At 48.7% G+C, this 24,536-nt stretch overlaps 1 protein-coding gene across 1 annotated transcript in view; it reads left to right on the top strand.

Moving 5' to 3' along the window:
- The window catches only part of fndc5a (fibronectin type III domain containing 5a), a 48,905-nt gene that overhangs the window by 16,351 nt on the left and 8,018 nt on the right, over positions 1 to 24,536 (top strand). The window contains exons 2-3 of the mRNA XM_064302458.1: positions 14,934 to 15,049; positions 17,052 to 17,250. Coding sequence (XP_064158528.1) covers positions 14,934 to 15,049; positions 17,052 to 17,250 — 315 coding nt within the window. The remainder of the gene's footprint in view (positions 1 to 14,933; positions 15,050 to 17,051; positions 17,251 to 24,536) is intronic.

Below are 24,536 nucleotides of genomic sequence, written 5' to 3'. Positions count from 1 at the left end.
TACACACATACACACACACACACACACACACACACACACACACACACACACACGCACAGACACTCACACACACACACACACACACACGTACCCATGCACACATGCACGCACACACATGCCAGCACACGCGCAAACACATACTCGCATACACACACACACACACACACACACACACACACACACACACACACACCGCACACACACACACACACACACACACACACACACACACACATACACACACACACACACACACATACACACACACACACTCACACATACACACATACACACACACACACACACACACACACACACACACGCACAGACACTCACACACACACACACGCAAGCACACACTATAGACACACACACACACACACACGCGATTTCAGCAGCTCGTTCGGGCATGTACGTGTGTGTCTCTCCACCTCCTTTCACCGTTTCCCACCACACTAAAGGTTACTGGCCGCTCTCTCGGAATGACAAACGTTATTACGCCATAAAACCGAGGAGGACTTCAGCGACCGCGATGGCTCTGCTCCTTGAGGATGTTAAACCCACGAAGCCACAAAGATGTAACCCGACCAGCGGAAACTAGAGGGCACACAGGGATGGGGCGGGGGGTCTGTGTGTGGAAGAGTGACCTTTGACCTTTGAAGCAAGAGGGGTTATGAGCGATTTTAAAAGCCATTATGAGACCCCTGAGTATCCCGCCACTCAAAAACACACTCCCGAGGGCGTTCGAGCACGCTCCAGCATTCCTTCTCTCGTTCTTTTCACGCGGTGCCGCATAACTATAGACTTTCTTTTTTTCTTCTTTTCACCCGATACCAGAAGTTGCTCGCCTCATTTTTATAATAGAATTAAAGCAGAAGAGGCTATTAGTCAATGACCTTTCACTGGCAATTACTGTAATGTTTATACGTCATCATTTAACATCGGTTTCTGACAATAGAGATTACGGAGATTGATACTGAGGTTTGCGATCGCAGACTGGGTGGGGGGTTCTGACTGCAGTCGAGGTGGGTGGGGGTGTGGGATTGCGATCACGGACTGGGGTGGAGGTGGGGGGGGGGCACTTTAGGACTGACAGGGCAAAGGGGCAGGGGCTGAAGCCACACTTGGGCCCGACCTATGCACAGAGTAATATCTCCTTGTGTTTCAGAGAACAGTGAACTGCATGCAGCATGCTAAAAATCTGTGACTCAAACTACTCTATGTGCAGAAATGTAGGCCCATTCACGCTACCTGACCAACCAGAATTAGTTAATAGTGTCAATGGCTCTGTGAAAACAATTTTTCATTGAACTTACTTCCCAGTCACTGTATTGACTCTGAGAAAAGTAGACCCTCCAGAGGGGCGTGGCTTCTGTGATGTGGTACATCTTCCCCCTTTATGACATCACAGTTGCATAAAGCACTGTGCAAATGTTCCAATGCCAAAAATCTCTTCATTTTTTAATTCATTTAGTCAGTGTTTACTCAAAGCCTGAAATGTGTGTAGCCTCGGTTTTTCCTGTTTGAGCTTTATCTTAGTTAATACTGTTTCAGAACAAGCACTTCTAATCTAACATGCTGTGAAGGTTTAGAAAATCAAAGATAAATTCCACACAAAGGTGTTCCCTATGCCCTCAGCCCCGTAGAGATATTCATTCTGAAGTAGTTGCAGAAGTGTTTGTCATATCGTTGTACACACACACACACACACACACACACAAGTGCGCATTCTCTCACGAGCTCTGGAACATCTGCTTGCCTTTGAGAATCGGTGAAGGAAAGTGGGTGCTACAAATGCAAATTTGAATACAAAACTTTATCATCCAGACAGTGGAGATTTTCCTTCGTGTTTGTAGTAAGCCAGGGAGGCAGGGTGGTATAACGGTTAATGAAACAGAGTTTGTAGCCTGAAGGTTGCTGGTTCCATTCCCAGCTAGGACACTGCCATTGTGCCCTTGAGCAAAGTACATAAAACTGAATTGCTGTTGTATTTATCCAGCTGTATAAAAGGATACGATGTAAAAATGCAAAAAGTTGCGTCAGTTGCTTGAGGCAAGAGCATCTGCTAAAATGGCGGTAATGTGATGTGTTAATGAGTGGCAGCCGTAGCTTGAGCTGAGCAGGAGGACACACACACACACACACACACATGCACGCACAAACACACACACGCCTTCTGAAGAGATTCTGCTGAAATGCACAACAACAGCTAGTAGAGGTCAGCTTTTTCTTTGTTCTTTGTTGCTATGGTGATCAGGCAAAAAAAAAAAAAAAAAAAAAATGTGGTTAGAAAATTACCGAAAGGTGTTTTAAGTGTCTTTCTGCAACTGTCCTCGAACCAAAAAAAAAAAAGGACCAAAGAAACTACCTGGCCCGTTTCTCAACTGTTGAGAGGAGGCGTACTGCCGGGAAGCCTAACGGTCGTAACGGAGAGGGCTTTCATAATTCAGGATCTCGGCAGCGGCGGCGGCGGCGGCGGCAGCTAGATAGCGAGCGAGTGAGTTTCAGAGCGCGCTGGGAGCAGAAAATGGAGGAGTTATCAGAGGGATGATCGGGTCCGTGCCGCGGCGGCGGCGGCGGTTCTGCGCGCGGTGGGACCGCCGGCCTCTGACAGCCCTTTATCAGCGCGTCCGGCAGAGTCATCAGAAGCACAGCGTACCCTCCGCCTGACCTCCCAGCATGCACCTGTGCACAGAACTACAGTACAGAGACCGGCTTGCACCTGTGTATAACTACTGCACAGACACACACACACACACACACACACGCACTCGCAAACACTCACACTGGCACACACACACACACACATACACACACACTGCAAACACTCACACTGGCACACACACACACACACACACACTCACTCACACACACACACACACACACTCGCAACCTCACACTACACACACACACACACACTATGCACCACACACACACACACACACACTTCACACACACACACCACACACACTGCACTCACACACACACACACACACACACACACTGGCAAAACACACACACACCACACACTTCACTCACACACACACACACACACACACCACACTGGCCACACACACACACACACTTGCACTCACACACACACACACACACTCACACTGGACACACACACACACACACACACACACACACACACACACACACACACACAAGGTGGACTCAGCGCGCTCTTAATTAGGTAAGGTATTTTCGCAGTGTCACCTGCCTGTCGAAGACCCTTCCAGTGACTGGCTGGCAGGCTTGGTGACAGCACTAATAAAGCAGAGAGACAGGGTGCCCTGTTGCATGCTGGGTAGGAGAGGACGGAGGACACTGCAGTTAACCACCCCCGCCCCCACCCCCTCCAAAAGTCACCCTCTCCTCTCACCATCTGCAGCGCTGAGAGACCGAAAGGTGCGGCAGTGACACCCCCCCCCATCCCCCCCCAAAGGACAGGACATTCCAGCACACTTTAACGCATTTAAGACATCATCACTCGCCAAACATCGCTGACGCCGCGTAGCAAAATCCAATTTTCGCACTGAGCCGTAAAAAAAATCGAAGATAACGCACTTACACGCGCCTCATAGTGCCTTTGTAGGGAAAGGTCGCCTGTCCTGGAAGCGTCGCGTCTCCTAAACTATGACATGCGCGTACGGAAGGCACAGAGCGCGTGCAGTGAATGCGCAGGTGACGGGCCATGCATCGGTGACGCGTGGAAAATGCGTCAGCAGTGTGTAGATGCTCTTATTCAGAGCGACTTACACAGCTGTTTAAGTGGCATTTACAGCCATTTACACAGCTGGGTATACATTGAAGCAATGCGGGTTAAGTACTTTGCTCAAGGGTACAACGCACACTACCTGAGAATCGAACCTGCAACCTTTAGGTTACAAGACCTTACCCATTATACTACACTGCCGCCTAGTCCATCCTGTATACACCTGGTAGATGGTGCATAGAAAGTGTATGCACCATCCTTGTTCCTTGAGATCTATCATCCTGCATGTTTTCACTCCAACCCTGACAAAGCACACCGCATTCAACAGCCAGAGATCTCTTTGAGCTGCTAATTAGTAGAATCAGGTGCGCCAAATTAGAGTTGAAATGAAAACCTGCAGGATGAAAGATCTCCAGGAACAGGGCTGGGCAGCCCTGCTGTAGACTAATAAATGTGCAATTGCAATACGCTTGCATGCTTGGAAATTAATTTGCTTTAGACCCATCAATTGTTTTAGTAACCTCCAAGTACTGTTTGGAACAGGTTAGGCAACCTGTGTAGATGTTCATGGGAGCATAGAAGGTAGATGATTCAAGGATGCATAGAGATGAGCAGTGATAGATGATTCATAAGGGGATGCATAGACAGTGCGTAGATGATTCATAGAGGATGCATAGAGAGAGCGTAGATGATTCATAGAGGATGCATAGAGAGTGCGTAGATGATTCATAGAGGATGCATAGAGAGAGCGTAGATGATTCATAGAGGATGCATAGAGAGAGCGTAGATGATTCATAGAGGATGCATAGAGAGAGCGTAGATGATTCATAGAGGATGCATAGAGAGTGCGTAGATGATTCATAGAGGATGCATAGAGAGTGCGTAGATGATTCATAGAGGATGCATAGAGAGAGCGTAGATGATTCATAGAGGATGCATAGAGAGAGCGTAGATGATTCATAGAGGATGCATAGAGAGTGCATAGATGATTCATAGAGGATGCATAGAGAGTGCGTAGATGATTCACAGAGGATGCATAGAGAGTGCGTAGATGATTCATAGAGGATGCATAGAGAGTGCGTAGATGATTCACAGAGGACGCATAGAGAGGCATGATGATTCAAGAGGATGCATAGAGAGTGTGTAGATGATTCATAGAGGATGCATAGAGAGTGCGTAGATGATTCACAGAGGACACATAGAGAGTGCATAGATGATTCATAGACGATGCATAGAGAGAGCGTAGATGATTCACCGAGGATGCATAGAGAGAGCGTAGATGATTCATAAAAGATGCATAGACAGTGCATAGATGATTCATAGAGGATGCATAGAGAGAGCGTAGATGATTCATAGAGGATGCATAGAGAGTGCGTAGATGATTCATAGAGGATGCATAGAGAGAGCGTAGATGATTCATAGAGGATGCATAGAGAGAGCATAGATGATTCACAGAGGATCCATAGAGAGAGCGTAGATGATTCATAGAGGATGCATAGAGAGTGCATAGATGATTCATAGATGATAGCATGCTGTGCAGAAGACGCACAGTCACTAACTCTCCCTGCACTGCGGGCCCCGCTGGTGCAGTCTCGGCCTCGCCCGATTGGACGGCGCTCCGGACCGATGTGCCGGGTAGGGAGAGGATATTGCCAGCGGGGCGTAATCTATGGGGCCTGTCAAACCAGGAAGTGCGTCATTTAATCTTTTAACGGGCGGAGGGGCCGGGGAGCAGATTACAGCTCGGGCCTTTATCACTCTGCTTTCTCCAGAGAGGAAGGAGCCGGTAGTCCAGCACAGCTCACAGGCTCAGAGCTACAGGAAGGGCCTGGTACAGGGAACACTGCCCAGCTGCCTGGGCCACAACACATGAACAGACAAACCGGCAGACAGACAGGTAGACAGATAGATAGATAGATAGATAGACAGACCAACAGACAGACCTTCAGACAGACAGACAGACAGGTAGACAGATAGATAGATAGATAGATAGACAGACCAACAGACAGACCTTCAGACAGACAGACAGACAGGTAGACAGATAGATAGATAGATAGATAGACAGACCAACAGACAGACCTTCAGACAGACAGACAGACAGGTAGACAGATAGATAGATAGATAGATAGATAGACAGACCAACAGACAGACCTTCAGACAGACAGACAGACAGGTAGACAGATAGATAGATAGATAGATAGACAGACCAACAGACAGACCTTCAGACAGACAGACAGACAGGTAGACAGATAGATAGATAGATAGATAGACAGACCAACAGACAGACCTTCAGACAGACAGACAGACAGGTAGACAGGTAGATAGATAGATAGATAGACAGACCAACAGACAGACCTTCAGACAGACAGACAGACAGGTAGACAGATAGATAGATAGATAGATAGACAGACCAACAGACAGACCTTCAGACAGACAGACAGACAGGTAGACAGATAGATAGATAGATAGATAGACAGACCAACAGACAGACCTTCAGACAGACAGACAGACAGGTAGACAGATAGATAGATAGATAGATAGATAGACAGACCAACAGACAGACCTTCAGACAGACAGACAGACAGGTAGACAGGTAGATAGATAGATAGATAGACAGACCAACAGACAGACCTTCAGACAGACAGACAGACCTTCATACAGACAGACAGACAGACAGACAGGTAGACAGATAGATAGATAGATAGACAGACAGACCGACAGACCGACAGACAGACCTTCAGACAGACCGACCGACAGACAGACCTTCATACAGACAGACAGATAGATGGATAGATAAATAGATAGATAGATAGACAGAAAGATAGACAGACCAACAGACAGACAGACAGACAGACAGATAGATGGATAGATAAATAGATAGATAGATAGACAGACCAACAGACAGACCAACAGACAGACAGACAGACAGACAGACAGATAGACAGACAGGCAGACAGACAGGTAGACAGATAGATAGATAGATAGATAGATAGATAGATAGATAGACAGACAGACAGACAGATATACAAATATTAAGAGACATTAAGACTGGCAGACAGGTGGGCAAGTAGACGCCTCTACATCAGGAGTGTCCAGCGACGGCTGATTCATTTCAGGGCTCCATCCCAACTTCTGCTCCTAATTATCTGAGTTTGCCAGTGATTTATGTGATCTGGCATCCTTCATAAAGCCCTGAGCTCCAGCTGCAGATTCCCCGCGCGTGTGTGTATCCTCGAAAAAAAAACATTTTGCTGCGGTGCGCTGAACCTGGATCGAAGCGTACACCTGTTCACCAAAACGAAGCCAGGACATAATTGGTTTGAACAAACAAAAAAAAAAAAACCAACAGATACCTCCCAGCTGTCCCAAGACAGGAGCGGTGCGCCGTGTAATTTAGCCAATCGATGAGAAAGTGATGAAACGCGTGGAAAACCGGGGGCTTTATTCAATTGGCCGAGCGGTCCGGCCGCCTTACGGGAAGAGAAATAAATATGATACTACAACTTTATTACTCCCTCATGGGGTGAATAAAAAGGGCGGCATTTGCTGCGTGTACAAACATGCGTCCTCCACACTGGGCAAGTGCAAAAAAAAAAAAGGAAAAAAAGGCAGGACAGGACATTGGGATAAACAGAATTTATATCACAAGACTTTAATCTCAAGGCGGTGAGGTATTGACACACGGACTTACACACGTTTAAAGGCTAGCCGCAGTGTGGGGGAGGGGGGTAATCACTCTGAACAGTAGATTTCTGCTGGGTTTTAGGCGATGCACCTCAGGAGGATTGTGTGTGTGCGTGTGTGTGTGTGTGTGTGTGTACATGCATGTGTGTGTGTGTGTGTGTGTACATGCGTGTGTGTGTGTGTGTGTACATGCGTGTGTGTGTGTGTGTGTAAATGCGTGTGTGTGTGTGTGTGTGTACATGCGTGTGTGTGTGTGTGTGTGTACATGCATGTGTGTGTGTGTGTGTGTGCATGTGTAAGGAAGGTTCTGTGGAAGTGTCACAGTGGAGCCGAACTCCTCCAGGCTGCCGCTGCCATATTCTAACAAGCTGAGGTTCCCAACCGGCCGCAGCAAAATGGCCGCCGTTCACTTCATTCTATGTTCACTTCAGTCGCGTTTCAGTTTGAAAAACGTTCATGTGACACTTCTGTGCTCTTGATTGCTTCTCAGTGTAGCCCCCCCGCAGAATCTCCTGGCACCCATCTTTAAGAGGAAACAATTTTACATAACCCTCGAAGGCTGCTGACGTGCTGACGGATTCATGTGAAGGCAACGAGGTGTTTTTCATTTTCATGAAAAACAAGTTCTGTCCAAGAGAAATGTGCCCAAGACCTCAAGCCAGGTGAAAATCATTCCTAGCTGGTCAAAGCCGGTCTCTAGCTGGACAAAGCTGCTCGAAGCTGGTAGAGTAAGCTGGTGGTGGACATCTGGTGGACTAGCTGACTATATAGCCTGGTCAGCTGGTGAACAGCTTGTTGACCAGTTAAAAGTGTCAAAAACACAACAGTCTCTGCTGAAAATTCCAGCTTAAACCAGTTTGACCAGCTTAGGCTGGTTTAAGATGGACATTTTCAGCAGAGGCTGATTTAAACAGAGCCTACTGTACTTTATATAACTTGGGAGTTTTAAAATGATTTCAGGCAGCTGTAAATAATTGGAAACGAACCACCAAGGAGAGAACGCTTATTTGGCCGATCCCAAGCACAGGTCAAGCAAACTGTGTGCACAAGCCCGTTTAAATACATTAATGATCAGGCCAACCAAGCATTTTTCCGTGAAATTTACATGCTGAGAAACGATCCCCTGGGACCTTTCTAAAGTTGCAGGTGTTGTGTACTTGAGCTTTCTCAAAGAGCCAAAAGTGGCCGTTGAAGAGCCTTTGTTCATGATAGGGATCTTCACAGGGTGTCTGATTGGTTAATAAGCTGAAAATACTCCACACAGTACAACCTGATTTCCATCAACACTTCCTCTCAACTTTGACTCGCAATTAATTGCGAGCGTCTCTTTGTTTCTTCAAAAAAAATTCAATTTGCACCAGAGAAAAATAATTTAGCTGAAAGCTAAAGGTCAGGGCGAATGTTGATTGAATTCAGGTCTCTTTTTTTTTTTCATTCTTCGTTTGTCGATGATTGGATTAAATGGCAAATAAAGTAGGAAGTGATGAGATTTACAGAAGATGTTCTTGTCTTTCACAACTGGCACTGGGCAGACCAGCGAAGTACTTCTCCTCCTGACATCCGATTCTACCCGGCCCTTTCTTCTTGTCACTGGGTGTTCTGTTTTTTTTGGGGTTTGTTTTACCGTACCTGATTTTTCATTGGTTCAGGGTCAGTCTTTTCCCAACTTTCCCGCCTCCCGTAGTCTTAGCGACATCACCTCTGCAAAAAGCACTACACAAATAAAAAAGAAAATTGAAAGTCCAACTAAAAGTCAACCAAAAACTCTACTGAATGTCGCCCTCAGAAAAAAATAAAAAAACACCAGTTCACCACAGGTCAGTACCTAACAGGGGAGGAAGCTTTAGTTTATCTCAGGATACAGCGCTCTGTTCATACGGTTTTCTGGAGAAGCAGGGCACAAAAGCAGGCCTCTCCTAAATCAGATCGCCGTGGGAAGGAGCTGTCGATAAGGGGGGGAGGAGGGGGGGGGTAAATTACAGCGGTTGGGGTTATTAAAGCAGGACGGATCACTGACTGAGGTTTTTGCCCGACGGCGCGGCTGGCCCCTGCCCCGTTTCCCGGGAAACGCCCCCGCACACGCGCAGCGGTCCGACAGCGCGTTAGGCATTCCGCACGCGTGCGCGACGCAGCCGAATAAACGGCCCTCTGATAGGACGGTGTGTCAGCGGCTCCTGCGGCGTTTTCGGGAAGCGGGGGCATGCGTGGCCTAGGGGGGGGGGGGGGGGGGGGCATGGGTTGGTGGATTTGGCAAACGTCCAGGAGCACGCTGTTTGTCCAGGCCGCAGCCCGGCTCGAATCCCCCCGGACGACGCTAGCGAAAGCGTTTAGCGGTCGCGGCGCGCTCGCCTCCCCTCCGGAGCGGAACGTCGCGCTCCCGAAACCGCGCGGAGATTCCGTGCGTCCCTGCGCCGTCTCTTCAGTTTCCCCCCCACCCCGGGGGGCGCTAATTAAACCGTTAATAAATAAATAAAAGAGTCTGATTCTCTGAGAGTCTCACGCTCAGCCCCGCGGCCCCCGCTCTGCTCTGAGAAGAAGAAAAACGGAAAAAAATTTAAATAAAAAATGAAAGAATTAAACGCATCAGTGCAGGAATAAGCACTCCGCCGCGTCCGATTTCTCTGCAGAAATTCATCACGTTTAGAGTCGTGACACGTTCAGCCTTCCCGCTGCTGTACGTCGATGAGTCTCGGCACTGTGATTCAGCATTCCCAATGCTGTGAGCCAACATTCCCAGCACTGCCACTCAGCATTCCCTAAACTTCCGGGGCTCAAAATTCCCGAAACGGCACCTGCATTCCCAGCACTGTGATTCAGCATTCCCAATGCTGTGAGCCAACGTTCCCAGCACTGCGACTCAGCATTCCCAAAACTTCCGGGGCTCAAAATTCCCAAAACGGCATCTGCATTCCCAGCACTGTGACTCTGCCCGCGCTGTGAGCCGGCTTGTCCGCGCGCGAGAGCCGGGCGATACTTACCGCGTCGTCCCGGGCGCGCGCGGTCAGCGGGCTTTGCGATTGGTTGACGGCCGCGTAGCAGCCCACAGCCGCATTAATGATTCATGTCAAACAGGCTGTTAGCGCCGGCCGGGCCTGCTGCACTCTTTAACACGGTTTCTGTGTGCGCGCGCGCTACGCTACGCTACGCTCCACACGGTCAGACACACGGGCAGCCGCAGGGAATCACACTCTGCCGCGCCGAGACCGGAGCCCGCAGAACAAGCCCCGCCCCCTCTGGCTGGCCCCTCCCTCCCATCTGTTAAGCCCCTCCCCTCGGTCAGACCACATGTGTTACGGTTGCTCTCAAGCCCCCGCAAACATAACGAAGCCAAAACCAAGGCTTCCCAAAATAACCAATAACTTTATTTAACTACACCTAAGAGATACAAAAATAGCTGCAAAAAAATCAAGACCCGGCCGTGGTCGAGAGGTGAGGAGAAAAAGCCCCCATCTCCTGAGAACCCGACTCCAGGCTTCTTAAAAGGGCACCGCCACAGGTGCTCTCAATTAACTGTAACAAGACACACGCATGTGTCCAAACGGCCAGCGCCCCCACCTGAGGCGGAGGGACGTAACAACATGATAATGATAATAACACTAATGACATTACCTTACCTCACATAAATATGAAAACCAATTTCATAAGAACGTTATGAAATTGTAATAAATATTACAGTTATCGTATTGTAATATTCGTGCGGATGGAATTCAGATCTGGAAAATGCACACGCTACATTGGGACTGAGCTGCATCACTGAGAAGGGAACTTTAATGAGATCGACACACAGACTTTGAGACAGACTACAGCCCTTGAACTGTAAATTCAAACCACAGACAGGAATATTTATTGCTGCGTATAACTTGCTTTGCCACCAATTTGGGGCTTTTTATCCCTTTTTCTCAAGCGGCTGACAGCCAGTCAGGGAGACGAAACATCCTGTCATTTTTTCACTCAAAATCTCAAGGATGAATTTTTTGAAAAAGTTACGCCGCAAAAAAAGTGCTTGCGGGCGCAGAACATCACTTTCAGACAAATCCTCTCGACGTCAGGAGAAAACTACTTGCTGACTTTTCAGGGGAAAAAAAACGAAACCATAACCACCGGTATGAGGGATTCATTAAACCGCGCTCTCTCACCATGGGCCATTAACAAACTGTCTGTAGCCTGGAAAGAAGTTTTACCCGGTCTACAGGGTCCTTTAAGCCCTCCAGTTTCTGTTGTGCGCTGCGATTCACTTCTCCCCTGAAATGCGTTGTACTTGACAGTCTTCTATATAACGTATTGGAAACCTTTACCGCATGGTCTCTGGTTGGAGCTTCTTGCATTTTCCACAGTTTTCCTTCGGAATTACATTACATTACATTACAGGCATTTAGCAGATGCTCTTATCCAGAGTGACTTACACAACTTTTTACACTGCATTAACACCGCATCCATTTATACTGCTGGATATATACTGAAGCAATTTCGGTTAAGTACCTTGCTCAAGGGTACAACGGCAGTGTCCTACCCGGGAATCGAACCTGCGACCTTTCGGTTACAAGTGTAGTTCCTTACCCACTGTGCTACACTCCGTCCAGGAGTGTTCCTCCGCCATCTTTTCCTGGGGTGAGAACAGAAATGATGACTCACTCTCACAGTGCGCCCTGAATTGCTTCCCGCCTGGAGAATAGTGCCATGCCGGGGTGGGGTGGGGGGGAGGGGGGATTTTTTTATGAATTTCTGCATGGAAACCACTTTTTTTCAGGATAAATAAATGAGGGAGAAGAAGCAAAAAGCCCGTTCTCAGCACAGCGGGAATTAGCCGAATGCGGGTTGTAGCTGTACGCTTTCCCCCTCCACGCTGCCCACTTCATAAAGCAACCCGGCACCACTCACCAGAGAGGCTGTTCTCCATCTACACCTCCTTTTCTTATTCCCCCCATCCGTCCTCAGGGCCTCGTCTGTTCCTCCGGCTGTGTCCATCAGTCCCATCATGCACCAAGAGCCTCGCGTGAAATTCCATCTCTAGGAGGCTCTGACAGTGATTGAGGGGCCGAGCTTAACACGCACACAAACTCACACACACACACACACACACAACTCACACCACACCACATGCACTACACACACACACACACACACACACACACACACACACACACACCACACACACACACACATCCACACACACCACACACACACACTCACACAACACACAACACACACCACACACACACACCCACACAACACACTCACACACACACAACTCACACACACACACACACACTCACACACACACACACAACACACACTCACACACACACACTCACACACACACAAACTCACACACAACACACACACACTCACACACACACACACACACTCACACACCCGTGCGCAGTCACACACACACACACACACACTCACACACCCGTGTGCAGTCACACACACACACCCGTGCACACACACACGCACACAAACTCACACACACACACACACACACACTCACACGCACACAAACTCACACCCGTGCACGCACTACACATACACACACACTCACACACCCGTGCGCAGTCACACACACACACACACACTCACACACACACACACACACACACACACATACACAAACACACACCCGTGCGCAGTCACACACACACACCCGTGCACACACACACATGCCCATGTGTGCACATGCACACACAAACACACACAAATACATACACACACACACACAGACTTCAGTCTGCTCTGTCTGTATAGGATCTGCCATTATTCCATCCCTTATGCAGACTTCAGAAAGAGTGACAACTTCATTTTGGGACTTGTTTTTACCTCTGAGGAAATTGATAACTTCATCTCTATTCTCTCATCCCTCATCCCTCTCTCTCTCACACACACACAAACACACACACACATACAGACACACACACAGACATACATACACGCACACACACACAACCACACCTACACACACATACACACAAACAAATACACGCAGACACACGCACACACACACACACTAACACATAAACACACAAACAAATGCACACACACACACACACAGTATATCTCCAGATATATGGAATTTATCTCCACACATCACTTGTCCAGCCCAGTCAGCTCTGGGGTTCTCATCCATAATACATCACAGATTTATGAACACGTCTGCCGTCTGGATCTCACAAGACAGGTCTGACTGCAACAGAGCGGTGGGACTTCCCTCTCTCTCTCTCTCTCTCACTCTATGTCTCTCTCCCCCTCACTCTCTCTCTATGTCTCTCCCCCCTCTCTCTCTCTATGTCTCTCTCTCCCCCCCTCTCTCTATCTTCTTTAATCTGATGGGAGCTGTGAATGTGAGCTTGGTGTGGTGCACTCATAGAGCAGCGGTTAGAGCAGCAGTGTGGAGCAGTGGTTAGAGCAGCAGTGTGGAGCAGTGGTTAGAGCAGCAGTGTGGAGAAGTGGTTAGAGCAGCAGTGTGGAGTAGCAGTTAGACCAGCAGTGTGGAGCAGAAGAGAGCAGCAGTGTGGAGTAGCGTTCAGAGCAGCGGTTAGAGCAGCAGTGTGGAACAGCGGTTAGACCGGCAGTGTGGAGCAGCGGTTAGACCAGCAGTGTGGAGCAGAAGAGAGCAGCAGTGTGGAGCAGAAGAGAGCAGCAGTGTGGAGCAGCAGTTAGACCAGCAGTGTGGAGCAGAAGAGAGCAGCAGTGTGGAGCAGATCAGAGCGCGTTAGAGCAGCAGTTAGACCAGCAGTGTGGAGCAGAAGAGAGCAGCAGTGTGGAGCAGCGTTCAGAGCAGCGGTTAGAGCAGCAGTGTGGAGCAGCGGTTAGACCAGCAGTGTGGAGCAGAAGAGAGCAGCAGTGTGGAGCAGCGGTCAGAGCAGCAGTGTAGAGCAGCGTTCAGAGCAGCAGTGTGGAGCAGCGGTTAGAGCAGCAGTGTGCAGCAGAAGAGAGCAGCAGTGTGGAGCAGAAGAGAGCAGCAGTGTGCAGCAGAAGAGAGCATACTGAGAGTTGTTTTGCCTGTGAGAGAGGAGTGCAGCAGTAAATGAAAGTGCAGAAGTAATAGGGCTATCGATCCCCGGTCCTCTGGGAGAGATACTGGAGCAGAAACACATTGTCACACACACACATAAACACACACACACACACACACACACATAAACACACACACACACACACACACACAAAACAGACACACACACACACAAACACACACACACACACACATAAACACACACACACACACACACACATAAACACACAGACACACACACACACAAACACACACACATACATATACACACACACAGACACACACACAGACACACAGTTCCAGTCTTGTTTAATACATTTTTAAAATCGTAGTTTAGAAAACGTTCCGAGTTTGATCGTTCTCCTCCTGGTGAGCTATGAGCTGAAAACTGGAGGGGGGGGGGGGGAGGGTGGTAAGAATTTTAACAGTTCATTGATTTCATCTCTCCATTCCTCTCTCTCCTTCCTCCTCTCTCCCTCTCGCTCTCCCTCTCTTTCTGAATTCTTTGTGGGGACGCAGACAGCTTGACGGCGCCGGTCAACGTCACCATCAAGGCTCTGAAGGCCAACTCCGCCGTGGTGACCTGGGACATCCCCGAGGGGGATCCCGTCATCGGCTTCGCCATCACCCAGCAGGTAAGGAAATATCGCCGTGGCAACCGCCCCACCACCCCCCCCCCCGCCCGCATCCTCAGCTTCCCACTCACACGCTCACACACTCACACTCACATACTCACACAGTCACAACCTCACACACTCACACAGCTCCCTACTCACACACTTAAACACTCACACACTCACATACTTACACACTCATACACTCACACGCTCACACAGTCACAAGCTCACACACTCACACACTCACACTCACATACTCACACAATCACAACCTCACACGCTCACACAGCTCCCTACTCACACACTTACACACTCACATGCTCACACACTTACACACTCACACAGTCACATACTCACATACTTAGACACTCATACACTCACACTGAATGTTACTTGCAGGGACCAACACACGCCTGGTACTTTGGAAGAGAGTGTATCGTACCATCCTGTTTGGTAGTTCCTCCCGTAAGGAGTTCTGTTTCGAGGACATGGGGGGAAGGGGGTACGGGGGGGTGGGGGTACCAGGTGTTGAGGGAATCTACCAAAGGTGGGCTGTACACGTTTGAAACAGACAGCGCTGTTTAAAAAGCAAACACAGGACATCCCTGTCCTCAGGGATCTGTGCAACTGTCACTCTGCTCTCTGAATATTTAATATTTCTCTTCTGATGTTTTCATAACGTAAGAGCGCCATATTTTCTCTCCGCCACCCCCCCCCCCCCCCCAGGGGGACTGAACATGTCAGCAGTAAAGTCACACAGAGATCGATCTCTCATTAGCTCAGCTGGTCTGGAGCAATGGGTAGTGCCTCTTATCCATCTGTGTGTGTATGTGTGTGTGTGTGCGCGTGCGTGTCTGAGTGTGTCTGAGTGTGTGTGTGTACGTTTGTGTGTGTGCATGTATGTATATGTGTGTGTGTGTGTGTGTGTGTTGGAATGTGTGTGTATGTGCATGCACGCTTGTGTGTGTGTCTGAGTGTGTGTGTGTGTGTGTGTGTGAGTGTACGTGTGTGTGCGTGTGTGTGTGTGTGAGTGTACATGGGTGTGCGTGTCTGTGTGTGTGTGTGTGTGTGTGTGTGTACGTGTGTGTGCGTGTTTGTGTGTGTGTGTGTGTGTGTGTACGTGTGTGTGCGTGTCTGTGTGTGTGTGTAGATTTACAGGCAAAGCCCTCAGAAGACAGTGTTACAGTCTAAAGGCAGGACCAGCTAAAGAAAAAACATCCCTGGCTTTGGAGACTGTGCATAATTACCACTGGAGTGCAGAGGAGAGTTTCAAATATTAACTCAAGAACTTTTCCCCTATGCATAACTTTGGAATTCAGGAAAGAGCTGCATTAATTGCTGCTGCTGGGTTTTTCATATTAGTTAAGGCTCTGTTCCAGTCTGTGGATGAGCCCCACAGTCTGGTATCTATTAAGGGTCTGTTCCAGTCTGTGGATTGGCCCCATGGTCTGGTATCTGTTAAGGCTCTGTTCCAGTGTGTGGATGGGCCCCATGGTCTGGTATCTGTTAAGGCTCTGTTCCAGTGTGTGGATGGGCCCCATGGTCTGGTATCTGTTAAGGCTCTGTTCCAGTGTGCGGATGGGCCCCATGGTCTGGTATCTGTTAAGGCACTGTTCCAGTGTGTGGATGGACTCCATGGTCTGGTATCTGTTAAGGCTCTGTTCCAGTGTGTGGATTGGCCCCATGGTCTGGTATCTGTTAAGGCTCTGTTACAGTGTGTGGATGGGCCCATGGTCTGGTATCTGTTAAGGCTCTGTTCCAGTGTGTGGATGGGCCCCATGGTCTGGTATCTGTTAAGGCTCTGTTCCAGTGTGTGGATGGGCCCCATGGTCTGGTATCTGTTAAGGCTCTGTTCCAGTGTGTGGATGGGCCCCATGGTCTGGTATCTGTTAAGGCTCTGTTCCAGTGTGTGGATGGGCCCCATGGTTTGGTATCTGTTAAGGCTCTGTTCCAGTGTGTGGATGGGCCAGTGTTTCTGTGCGTCTATAAGGTGTGTGCGTACACATTTTATTCCTAACAGAAGAAGGATGTGCGTATGCTGCGGTTCATCCAGGAAGTGAACACCACCACACGCTCCTGTGCATTATGGGACTTGGAGGAAGAGACGGACTACATCGTGCACGTTCAGTACCTCAGCATGAGTGGGCCCAGCCCGCCAAGCGAAGCCCTGCACTTCCGCACCCCAAAGGAGGCTGAGCAGCTGGCCTCCAAGAGCAAAGGTGAGCCCCAAAAACTTGCACGGTCAGAGACTGCGCCCCAAAACCACACAGTCACAGACTGCACCCCAAAACCGCACAGTCACAGACTGCACCCAAAACTGTACAGTCACAGACTGCACCCAAAACTGCACAGTCACAGACTGCACCCAAAACTGCACAGTCACAGAGTGAGCCCCAAAACCGCACAGTCACAGACTGCGCCCCAAAACCACACAGTCACAGACTGAACGCCAAAACTGCACAGTCACAGAGTGAGCCCCAAAACTGCACAGTCACAGAGTGAACCCCAAAACTGCACAGTCACAGAGTGAGCCCCAAAACCGCACAGTCACAGACTGAGCCCCAAAACCACACAGTCACAGACTGAGCCCCGAAACCACACAGTCACAGAGTGAGCCCCAAAACTGCAGTCGCAGAGTGAGCCCCAAAACCGCACAGTCACAGACTGCGCCCCAAAACTGCACAGTCACAGACTGAGCCCCAAAACCGCACAGTCACAGAGTGAGCCCCAAAACCACACAGTCACAGACTGCACCCCAAAACCACACGGTCACAGACAGAGCCCCAATACCACAAGATCACCGCCGAGCCCAATGTAGAAGAAGAGCATTTCTTATACATGCAGAGGGCGCCCCAAAATCCCTGTCACAGAATGGTACCCCTGTACACATATTGAGCCCCAAAAAATGTACTATAATACATTAGAGAATATATTTGGATGGCGAGGGCATGCATATTTTCCTCTGTGTGGACCAAGCCCTGAAACCCCACTTTCACAGAAGAGTTCTATTCCATACGGACGGGACCCCTTCTTCATAGAATGGTTTTGCCTCCATACACACTGAGCCCCCCCCCAGTGAGGTTTGGGGGGTACAGGGTGCATCCCAGCACCTCACTCCTCAACCTCCCTATGACTATAGGGCCTTCAAGTGCAATCAAAGTCTGAATTTTTAAAAAAGCATGCAGTGTTTCAGTCTCACAGAGTAGCAGTGCTTTATGTTGCTCTGATGAGGACAATACATGCAATTACAGGAATGGATGAATGGACTGTAAAGCGTTAACATTGTGCTCAGGAGAACACCATGAATGTTTCATGAAGCCCGTATGAAAGTATTGGAAAGGGTGACTCAGACGTGCCCCAGCTCGGTCACTTCTCCCGTTTGTTTTGATTAAAGTGGTTACAGAAAGAAGTGCAAACAGTTTGAGGGCATTCATACATAAGTAAAAAGGCAGGCGGAGCACGCTCAACTTCTTGCGTCTTTTTTATTTTTTTTAAACAATGTGCAGTGTATTATCTGTGTGTGCGTGTGTGTGTGCATGTGTGCAGGTGTGGTTGTGTGAGTGTGTGTGTGTGTGTGTGTGTGTGTGCACGCATGTGTGTGTAGCCTGTGTGTGTGTGTGTGCAGGTGTGTGTGTGTGTGTGTGTTTGTGAGTGTCTGTGTGAGTACACACGTGCGTGTGTGTGTGTAAGCAAATTAAATTTCCCTCAAAACCCTAGATTGAGAGTAATTGAAAAAACAACACCTTCACAATGCCGTGGGATGCAGTGAGTCAGTGGAACTCGGAACAAAGAAAGCGTGTGTTGGGTGTCGGTACTTAACACCCCAGCTTGTCCGCACTTGAGCCTGAAAACATCCCGAAAAAACATCAGCGGCTCAATACACCCGTCATCTTTCCCAGCCCGCGGGGAGAGAACACATCCAGCGCCCAGCACTCTGTCCGAATATTACACCTCCCACCTGTCCACAGCCCTCTCAGTACTCAGAATTATCTCTGTGATGAGACCTCTGGCAATAAAAGCACACCTCTACCAGGGTTTTTTTTTTCATTTTTAATCCCTTTTAGTGAGGTCACAAATATGTGACTAGAATGCTCTCAACAACTGATCATTCATTCTACTGGCGACTGAAAGCAATGGAGTTCTAGAACACTGAACTGAACATTCCAAAGAACCTACTCTTCAAAGGGTTAAAAAAAATGCCATCTCATTTTACGGTATTTCTCCCATGCAACATCCTCACAGTCAGAACAGCAAAAGGATACCAAAAGTGGGTTAAAACACACAAAAGTAACACAAAAAGGAAGGGGGGTGATCTGAAATTTAAAAAAAATGTCTGACTAAATATCGGCAATAAGATAAATGACTTGTAAAGGACAATTTGCACAGATTCTTCCAGTATTTATGTCCTGGGTGTGAGCTCAGAGAATCAATAGGAAACTGTACAATTCTACAATATGAGAGAAAGACAGTTTCGCTTAGATTATTTGGATAACATCTGATTGTCGAGTAAGAAGAAAAAAAACCAGTTTGAGACCAATGACGTCAGCACTGGTCCAAACGTTCTCCAAAATGTGCCCCACGCCACTGTGCGTACACCAGACCCCAGCGTCGCGCCTGACCGATGTTTGAGAAACAGCGACTTCGCACTCAGCTGTCACCGAGAAGAAGCCTTCATCTCCATGGTGACCAGGTGCGCTGGCGCTCGGGGTGGCAGCTGGTCGGAATCGATGAGCTTTGGGGCTCCCACCCGCACTGGCTCTGTCTGCCCCCCAGGGGGAAACATAGAGGAGCGGAGAGCTGCAGTACAAACTCAGAGAGGCTGAGTTACTGGAAGACTCTGAAAAAATGACGAATTTACTTAAAAACACGGAGTTATCAAGTACAAACTAAGAAATGCTGTGTCATTTAGAAAAGGCCCTGTACACACACACACACACACACACACAGAAACATGCACACACCCACAAACACGCACAAATACACACACACATACACACACACAAAGACACACACACACGCACAAACACGCACACACCCACACACACACACAGACCAATATGAATGTCTGAGATGTGAAAGCACCCCCACATTAGCAATAACTGCAACAAATGATAACTGCTTGCATCAACAATAGCCAACAAGCAAGCCAGCAAGAATAAATAAATACAAAATAAATAAATATAGAAATAGGAGTAAAGCTAGCCCTGATTTATTCCTAAAGCTAGCCCTGATTTATTTAGGGCCACGAAGTTCATTTTGGCTCTTTCCTCTCGTGTCAGCCTGATAAATGTCTGTTGTGGTGTGGAGTGACTGCCTGCTTCAGATAATGACATTCCCTCCATCCGTAGACCGAGGGAGGGGGGGGAGAGAGAGGGAGGAGAGAGAGACAGAGAGAGAGCAGGGGGAAAAGAGAACGAGACAGAGAGAGTGAGTGAGGGCGAAAGAGAGAGAGGGAGAGAGAGGGAGGAGAGAGAGACAGAGAGAGAAAGACGGGAAAAGAGAGCGAGACAGAGAGTGAGTGAGGGCGAAAGAGAGGGAGAAGAGAGAGGGAGAGAGAGACAGAGAGAGAGAGTGAGGGGGAAAGAGACAAGGGAGGAGAGAGAGGGAGAGAGAGAGAGAGGGAGATAATTTTTTTTTTAATTTTCAAAACCTCTTTATTTGCTCAAAACAGAGTTTTCTGAATACAATGACGCTATGTTCTCAAAAAGCAGAAAAAAAAATGTAAACAAATAAATAAATGAATACAAAAACATAATTTAGCTCAAAATGAGTCCAAAAATCAGGTCAGAGAGAGAGGGAGAGAGGGACAGAGAGTGAGAGATAGAGTGAGAGAGAGAAAGAGGAAGGGGGAGAGAGGGAGGGAAAGGGAAGAGGGAGGGGGGGGGGGGGAGAGAGCTTTTTGGCCAGCAGTGGTTTGGCAAAGCTTATGCTTTAAAGGATGTAGGACATGGGTGTACAGCAAGGGCTGATCCATTTCAGGATTTTGTGCCAACTTCTGCTCTTAAGTATTCAATTAGCTCCATCATATCTTCATCTGAAATTTATGAGTACCAGCCGCAGCCACAGACAACAAATGTGTCTTAAAGACTTCACTGTGCTCAAGTACAGCAGTGAACCTGCATAGTATACAGAGTTATGAGGTTGTTTAAGGTAAATTATATCAATAGACATTTGGCCAATAATCTTCTATCCCCTCCCGAGCATGCTGAGGCTTGGTCAGAAATTGATGTTTCAGCAAGACAGTGGTCCCTGAGCTTAACCTGAAAAATCAACCAAGAAATGGCTGAACTCATCGCAAAATTAATGTTTTTTTCAATGGCCTCCTCAGTCTACAGACCTTCCAGGTTGATAAATTGTGTTTTGAACTGAAGAAGACAGTCTGAAGGACCTTGAATTCGATTCTGTAAGGAATCATCTTGGTCAAAAAGATGACCAGTCTCATAAAAGACAACGATATGGTGCATTACAGCAGTACTTGGTAAGGAACTCTTCAAAAAGGGAAGTCGCAGGTTCAAATCCCAGGCAGGACACTATCATTGTACCCATGAGTATACATCCAGCTGTGTGAATGGATGCTATATAGAAAATAAATGTTCTGTTGAAAATTGTGTAACGTGTAAAGTCGCTCTGAATAAGAGCATCAGATCCAATGCCTGTAATGCAATGAAAGCATGTTTGACAGACAACTTTACGACTGTGGCGAGGACCTTGAAGTTGAAGAGGTGTTTGTAGGTCAAATAGTTATTCAAAATAGTTCAACCCCTTATAGTCCAAGAGAAGTCCAGCATGTGACCGACAGTTCACAGGGTTCATCTGTTTTCGTCAATACTCAGAAAAACATGATTTCACGTGCACGCAAGCACGCTGGATAAGAGCATCTGCCACAATGCCTCTAATGAAAAGCACACTTGACAGATATGCCCCAGCGCAAGAGGAGATATTAGAGAGCCTGGCGTTGTGAGGATGACTCTACCAGGGAGAAAAACACACACACACACACACACACACACACAATTCAAAAAGCTCTCCAGTTTCCCGACCTTTGAGCTCACACGAATGAAATGGCGCTCTTCGTGTGGCGCGCAGGAGGCGTTTCCTGGACGACGGGGGGCGGACGGGGGTTGGGGGGGGGGGGTAACGGATCGCTGGGTAACGGTCCAGCGAATCGGATCGGCCGGCATCCCCGCACTCGCTCCCGAAAAAAAGGTCGCCCTCTGATCCAGATCCAATCTCCGAAAAAGGCCGGAGGGGTTCGTTTCTCTCCCCGGCGACTCCCACGATGCACTTGGGGTCTTCCCGTTAATCCTCGGCTGCGTTTGAAAATGTCGCGCGTCTGGCCCCGCCCGGGATTGTTTTTCCAACTCCGACGCGCTCCTGTCTGACCCTCCCTAATCACGCGTGGTCCGTAGGGGGTCCCGTGCGTTCAGACGCTCCGCCCCCCAAAAGGCCACGCGTGTAATAAGCAGGGGGAGGGTGATGTATGATGCACACTAAAGAGAGCACTTCAACACGTCCACACACAGGCATTTAGCTCTCATCCAGAGTGCCTCACACAACTTTTTAAACTGCATTTACACTGCATCCGTTTATACAGCTGGATATACACTGAAGCAATGCAGGTTAAGAACCTTGCCCAAGGGTACAACGGCAGTGTCCTGCTCAGGGAATCGGAGGGGGGTTCGGGGGTGAAAGACCCCGTCTCCACCAAAATTCCAGTCAAGGTAAATTTAAGTCGACCAATGAAATTTGGTTGATGTTTGGAAAATGAGGTTAACGGCAAAGAGCGGGAAAATGAAATGGAGAAGGAAACCCGTCCGGCACCTGCGGCCGACAGTTTGTCAGCAAAACCCCGCCCCCACCCCCGCGCCCCCACCTCCACCTCACGTCGCCCCGGCGACGGCTCATGGCGAACGGCACAGTGACGAGCACAGCTATTTCACCAAACAGTAGTCAGCGCTCACAAAACGGCTGGCGGGGGGGATGTCTGGTCTGCGGGAGAATTCTCCACACTGCCGGCTCACCTGTAAGTTGCCGTGGTGACTGCAGCGGCGGCTAACCGGCTAACATTCTGAACCTCTGATGGTGTTTCATTTCTGACAGCGCGTAATTATCTGTCTCTCTCTGTCTCTCTCTCTCTCTGTCTCTCTCACCACACAACACTGAGCCATGAAACCCAGGGGGACCGATTTAAAAACATAAAAAATTCACACGCACACACACATCCTCACACAACACACGCACACACACATCCTCACACAACACACACACACACACATCCTCACACAACACACACACACACACATCCTCACACAACACACGCACACACACATCCTCACACAACACACACACACACACATCCTCACACAACACACACACACACACATCCTCACACACACAAACACACACACACATACACACACACACACACACACACACACACACACACACACACACACACACACACACACACCACACATCTCACACACACACACACACACACATCCTCACACAACACACACACACACACATCCTCACACACACAAACACGCACACACACACACACACATCCTCACACACACAAACACGCACACACAAACACACACGCATACGCACAAACACACACGCACATGCACACATATACGCACACACAAACACATGCACATGCATACACACACACACACCCCCCTCACTGCTGGATACACACACATACACGCACACACACACACACACCCTACGCACAACACACACCACATGCACACAATACACACCACACACACACACACACGCAACGCACAACACACACCACTCACATTGACGCACACACACACACACAACACACACCGATACGCACACAACACACGACCACACACACCACACCCACTGCATCGACCACACAACACATCACATGCATACACACACACACACACCCCCCTCACTGCTGATACACACCACATACACGCACACACACACACACACCCCTCACTGCTGGATACACACACAACACACGTACACACACACACTACACACGCACACACACACACCCTCACTGCTGGATACAGACACACATACACACACACACACCCCCCTCACTGCTGGATACACACACATACACACACACACACACACCCCTCACTGCTGGATAACACACACACACACACACACACACGCACACACACACACCCCTCACTGCTGGATACACATCTATACAGACAGACTCCTTTATCTGGCAGGCGCGACTGAGTGGCTGTGGAACATGAGATTGATCCGAGCTCTAAAAGCGTCCGCTCGAGCGAACGCTCAGAGCCACAGCATGGCCTGAGTCCCAAAAGTGTCCGAGCGCCAGCACCTTTTGTACCGCAGCACCGTTCAGCTCCTAAAAATGTCCGGCTACTGAACCTAATTCCTAAATTTTGAAAATGCCCAACCTAACTCGAAGAGGGTACATACTGTAGGGGTCAAATGTACATCTGCTGCGTTGCGGATATCGATCGGAGTGACAAAGTCG

This window comes from Anguilla rostrata, chromosome 1 (genome assembly GCF_018555375.3).
Source record: "Anguilla rostrata isolate EN2019 chromosome 1, ASM1855537v3, whole genome shotgun sequence".
Taxonomy (NCBI): Eukaryota; Metazoa; Chordata; class Actinopteri; order Anguilliformes; family Anguillidae; genus Anguilla; species Anguilla rostrata.
This window is presented reverse-complemented; position numbering and strand designations above follow the sequence as displayed.